Source organism: Mycetomoellerius zeteki, unplaced genomic scaffold (genome assembly GCF_001594055.1).
Source record: "Mycetomoellerius zeteki isolate Tzet28-1 unplaced genomic scaffold, Tzet1.0 scaffold138, whole genome shotgun sequence".
Taxonomy (NCBI): Eukaryota; Metazoa; Arthropoda; class Insecta; order Hymenoptera; family Formicidae; genus Mycetomoellerius; species Mycetomoellerius zeteki.
The window spans coordinates 19,374-25,594 of record NW_017256319.1 but is presented as its reverse complement, the minus strand read 5'-3'; the positions used below and the strand labels follow the sequence as shown (position 1 = coordinate 25,594).

Genomic DNA, 6,221 nt, shown 5'->3' with positions numbered 1-6,221 from the left:
AAGAGCTATCGCGTTAAGTATTTCGAGCGTGAGCTCGGCGTGTCGCGAGTACTTTTGCGTGCGTACTATCGGTTTGTGTGTGCTTGGATGCGCTAAACGTATGTTAGATTGGTTATCGGTACATAATATCGTTGCTGTGTGTTTGTCCTTGACGTATTAAACTAGCGTGTCGCGTTTGCGTGTGAGAATCTTCGAATTGATAGTAGTGTCTTTGTGTCTGCATGAGGTTCACCGATTGCGATATCGTGCGATTTCCCGACGTGTGCACCATCCGAGAAGAAGCCTTACGCTTAGAAATTTTCGGTCGAGTCTCGCGACGGAATGTTCGATTCCGTGGAGTATGCATGAAGACTCGCAAGATCCCGACATCGAATTTGCTTTTTCAATCTGTTCGCTAAACTATCGTTCTCTTTGTAACTATCGTGACTTTCCGATTTCATGTCTTAATCGATTCTACAGCGCAACCATCATTACTCTCCTTTATTAATATTTTTCTCTGTCGATCGACGGCTTTTCCTTCTTTATTTCATTGTTTCTTTTTTGTATTTTCTTTTGCCTCGATATAGTAAACACGCTTATAATTTACATATTGGTGACGATTGTGTTATTCGTCCTCCTATCCTTAAATATCCCGTTCATCCTCCTGCAGACTGGCCCTTACCCGAACACCTCGCCCCTTTGCCGTTAGATAGAACTAGCCAGCCCGTGAGCGAAAGTTTGCTCTCGGTTTTCGCGATATTTGGTGCTCGTAGGATTTCATGGCTCTAGCGTGGTCGCGTTCACGTTCGTGAAACTGATGTCGCCTTGGAGCACGTCTGGCGCCCAACTTTGTCGCGAGTTACGATTCTCGCTCAAGGTGTATTTTCTCGTGCGAGGGCCTCCATCTTCCCTCCGTCCCGATTGATCCGCCGTTTCCCGAGTGCGCTCCCGAGCGCACTCCAATCAATGCAGATAAAGGCATGGCAGCAGATAGGCACACAAGTGCAAATTCGTATAGGCAAACGTATGAACAGACCTCATAAAAGAGACTTTCAAATGTTTTTAATTCAGAAACTAGACATAGAAATGTCCTGTAACTTGAGATTTTTCATTAGAGATACAAGAATTACAATATACAGAAGTTCAAGCAAATTGATTGAAAACGTTTTTTTCATATAAATTGTGCTTGATTTTTTTCAAAAAAACACTATTTCTTTTACTTACACGTTTGTGGACGGAGATCAACCTCTTTTCCTCCTTTGTAAAAATATTCCTTCATAAGGAATATTTCTAAATCGAATAATGTAAATAATAATAAGAACATGAATATGTGTGTTATATGAATTTAAACATTCTTAATTAACTTAAACAAGCGTACAATAAAATTTTAATTTTGCCTATATTATACAGTATTTAGGCAGATGTCAAAGTATTAAAAATCTTATGGCAAATTAAAACTGTGCGACAGAAAATTAAGAGGAAATTTAAATATACTAAAAAATAAATAAAACTGATAAAGTGCGCACGTTATATTTATGTATAATAATTTAACATTACAGTAGTGTAAAATGGATTAATTATAGGTGGAGACCGAAAAGACAAGAGAACTTGTAACCATGACGTGGAAAAATGGCTTTGTAGAAGTATCTGCGAAAGAAAACCTCAACATCTCTAAAATATTTAAGGAACTTCTTATCCAAGCGAAGTTGAAATATGATTTGAGTCCGGCATTGCAACGTCGCCGTCGACAATCTTTGCCGCCTCCGCAACATCTGAATTCGCGCAGCAGCAGTAGTACCCACGTGCCGTCCGCAACTCAGTTACAACATTTGCAACAAATTCGTGAGCGTTCCGATTCCAAAAGGAATTCCTGTATCCTATCATAAGGTGAGAAACCTTTGATATTGTCGCGAAATATCTTTCTTGATGATTTGATGCCGAATTAGTAATTTCCATGTAATTATCCAGTTATTATACAATATGTCAGGCGGTTAATTGATCCAAATTTACTTGCGGATGTGACACCTTGGATATCGATCACACGAAATTTGCAAAATATTTTATAATTTTTTCATTATTTTAATCTTTTTGATTTAATTGACAATTATACGTTAATTTCTCATTGTTAAAATTATTAAATTTAAAATAATTTCAGTCCAATTTAGAATGTAATCTTCCCTGACAGAAAAACTTTACGGAAATTTACATAGATTGAGACAAGACCTTAAAAATTATTATCATAGATATTCGTAGTGGGACGTAGAGCGGCGTTATTTGTATGAAAAACCTAGAAATCTTGCTCTCTCAAATAACGCCACTCTATGTCCCACTACGAATATCTACGAAAAATTAAGAATTTTTAAGATCGTGTCTCAATCTATGTAGTTATTTTGTACCTACTCATAAAATTTTTTTTCCGCCAGGGTTATTATGAAAGAAAAATTGAACGTTTCGACTCACTTTGGAGTTCTGTCAGTAATTATTGTACGAAACATTATATGTCACTATCTTTTGTAAGTCTCATTGAGTCACCAACAAATTTACAGATTTTGTTGAAAAAAAATCTATTAAATTTTAAATTGTCATATCAATATATCGACTAAAAAAATTTTTATTAAAAAAAATCAAGAAAAGAATGAAGATGACTTACTTTAACAAACAAAGAAGTTGTCTTGAAACTTTAGATCAAATTGAATTATGTATGAAATTAAGCATCATTGCAAAAATAAATTAAATAACAGTTCTTACAGATTATATGCTTACAGTAGAGCGTCAAAACCATAACTGATAAATTTCAATCATAGTTTTTAATTCCTGAGGAGGACTTCAAAGTGAGTCGAAACGTTCAATTTTAGGATTAACAAAATAAAAGAATGATAAGAATTTTTATTCTATTACTTTGCGTATTGATTATTACACCGTATTTTCATTCACCCTGTTGGATTCTACTATTGGTTTTAATAATTTCAGTATCAGATTGCGAATGTAAGTATTTTATTGATAATGGTTCATCTCATGATTACAAATTTATACGTTTAATCGCAAGTCTTTATATGTCGCTTTTCGAAGTACCGCCGTGGAGATATTCAACATTGAAAAGTTATTCAACATTGAGTAAAAGAAATCGTTTTTACTTCATTGTTGGTTAACTCGTTGAAAAAGATCATACAACGCTCAACAAAAATAACAATAACCAGACGAAAGCATGCATCTAAATGAACCGACAGAACTTTACTATTTGCAGCGTTCTACCCTCTCCACTTTTCCCTCACCAACTGACGCTGCGTTCGTCGTCCACGATCCGGCCCGACTACGGCCGGCGCTACGTCGGCGAGCTTTGACGCGAAGCGAACAAGACAGCGAGAGAACTCATCCGTCTCGCTTTGGTTGCTTGACATCGCCTAATCACCGAGCGATCGAGAACGCTTTCTTATCTGTTTCCATTATTCGGCGTATACAGAGTGTCCGGAAAATCGCCCGCAATACTTCGGGAAGTGATTCGGGACCTAAAAAGAAGGAAAAAACTATATAGATCCGAAAATAAATCGTTTCCGAGTTATAATCATTTTTATGTTAAGAAAATTGTAATTTATTTTTATAATCACAATCATAATTTATTTCATAGTGTTTTAACGTAAATAACTACATTTCGGACTATTTTGGCGTTACCAGGATGCATTACGTATGTGGAGGCATAGTTCGCTTGGCATTCCTCTTTATTTATTTTTTTTATTTAAAAATTTTTTTACTTTCCTAGAGGCGGAATGCCAAGCGAACTATGCCTTCACGTGGTGCATCCTGGGTAACGCCAAAGTAGTCTGAAATGTAGTTATTTATGTTAAAACGTTATGAAATAAATTATGATCATGATCATAAAAAATAAATTATAATTTTTTTTACATAAAAGTGATTATAATTCAGAAACGACTCATTTCTAGACCATATTTATAGCTTTTTTTCCTTTTTTTTGGATCTCGAATCACTTCCCGAAGAATTAAAGGGGATTTTCCGGACACCCTGTACAAAGGAACAAAGGGAAAATTCTATCGTATAATTTTGAATAAATTATAGTTATAATAATAATATATAGACTATTTCGTGTGAAGTGGATCAGTTATCTCTCAGAAATTTTTGAAATTTTGCACATAGATAGTATTCTGATAAAGATAGAATTTGGTACCAAAGGATTTTTTTCATTGCAAAATTAATCGAGAAAGAAATAATTAAAAATTACACTATATATTGTGTAAAAATTTATAACTTTATTACTAATAATCCTAGCTGACTTTTTTTAATTTACGAAAAATATTCTAGTTTATGAGAAAAAAATGAACATTCCAAAAAGGTTTGGTTTTCCATTGTTTAAGTATTTAACAATAAACGTCTTAACAATTTATTAAACAATCGCGGATAGAGTCGAAAAATCTAGAAAGATATTTTTTATATACTTTCAGTTTCTTTTCCTACGTCTTAGAAAAAAAAGTTCAAGAACGTGTTTTACTTCGTTTTCGAGAAAAAAATTTGTCAGTTCTCGATACGGGAAAAATCTTTCCATTCTCAGCATGGTGGCCGCGCAAGCGTGCTATGCTAATAGTATGATGGAGATATTTTGTAAGTTGCGTGCGGTCGTCGTGCTAGAAAGATTTCGTTGCGAGGAAATCGAAAGATTTCCTCGCAACGAAAACTGAAAAAATTTTTTTCTCGGAAACGAAGCAAAACACGTTCTTGAATTTTTTTAAGATATAGAAAATTGAAAGTATATAAAAGATATTTTCCCAGATTTTCCGACTCTCCACGATTGTTTAAAAAATTGTTAAAGAATTTATTGTTAAATAATCAATGGAAAACAAAACCTTTTTGGAATGTTCATTTTTTTCTTGTAAACTAGAACATTTTCCGCGTAAAAAAAACAAAGTTGAAAAAAGTTATAGCAGTTTGAATTTCGCGAGGAGCCAAATTGATTAAATTAGTCCTTCTAATGTTAAAGGAAAATTTCATTTACATTTAAAAATATTATTCATTGATTAAGTTTGACGCATACCATGCATATCGAATTATTTTCCTATATTTGTTGGTTTAAAAGTACACAAATAATTGTAATAATTATATAAGAATATATGTTAGCATTAATAATCAATAAACGCATTAAGTCAAATTTGACTTAATGCGTTTAGTAATAATTAATTTAATTACTTCAGAAAATATACTACGAAAGAAAGGGAAAAAGCAGGATTCGCGCATTTTTTGCTCTGTGACGGTCACACCGATATGTTGCGTTTTACATTTACAAATGCGATACATAATCCACACGGAAAATTTTAAGAATATCTTGTAAAGTTGTACTAGTACGATTTCTGTAACCGTAAATTAATGAAAAGGAGTATACATTACATGTATAACATATTCGTCATTTAACGTAATTCTTTAGAATATTACAAAGCGGAACGGTATAGTGACAAATACAATTTTGTATTCATTATAAAAAATTGTATTCACTTAATTCATTGCAATTTTTATTAATATGCTTATCTTTTTAGCTTAAGTATTGAATATAGGCATTTTAATCAATAAATATCGTTAAAAATTAATAATTTATAATTCCCCGTTCCGCTTTTCCGCTCAAATTGTGCTCCATGTAATATTAGAAGATAAAAGCAGGCGGAACTAAAGAGCTTTAAAGGAAGAGAGTGGCAAATTGTATAACGTGAACCGTCTCCTCTGACTGGACGCGGGCATTAAAGCTCCATAGGCATGGAAGAGCTGATTGGAGAAAACTGATCACGTGACCCTCGTCCTGATTGACAATCACGTGATGCAATTTGCCACTCTTAAAGTCATTAGATAACAAAGTACCGCGATGAGAAAAATCACTAAATTAGCATTTGGAGCCAAAATAGCATTGAGTGCAGATATTGCATTCAGTGTAATGTATCTATATATTAAGTGCAATCCAAAGTGCAATCCTAACCTGATTATATTCATACATAAATTTGAAATAACCGCGTCAAGAAGCCAAAATGGTGGCAATTCGCGGTACTTTCTTAATCTAGTGACTTTAGCCACTCTCTCTCTCTTTGAGGCCCTCTGGGCGGAACAGAACGCGCGGAAACGCGGAAAGTAAAGTTTAATTAATTTTGTCTTCCGCATTTCCGCTTCATGTAAGAGCACGTTCACACATTGACGGAAAAGCAGAAAGCGGAAAAGCAGCAGCCAATCAGAATTCGCGATGGTAATCGACAATT

At 34.1% G+C, this 6,221-nt stretch overlaps 1 protein-coding gene across 2 annotated transcripts in view; it reads left to right on the top strand.

The window, feature by feature from the left end:
* Positions 1–3,498, top strand: part of LOC108731821 (ras-related protein Rap-2a) — a 14,668-nt gene extending 11,170 nt beyond the window's left edge. Inside the window, exons 4-5 of one of the 2 annotated variants that reach the window (XM_018462337.1) lie at positions 1,563–1,866; positions 3,224–3,498. In XM_018462337.1, the coding sequence (XP_018317839.1) occupies positions 1,563–1,865 (303 nt within the window). In that variant the 3' untranslated portion in view covers position 1,866; positions 3,224–3,498. Of the gene's footprint in view, positions 1–1,562; positions 1,867–3,206 lie in introns of both variants that reach the window. The other variant, XM_018462338.1, reaches the window with a different exon arrangement.
* Positions 3,499–6,221: the final 2,723 nt, after the last annotated feature.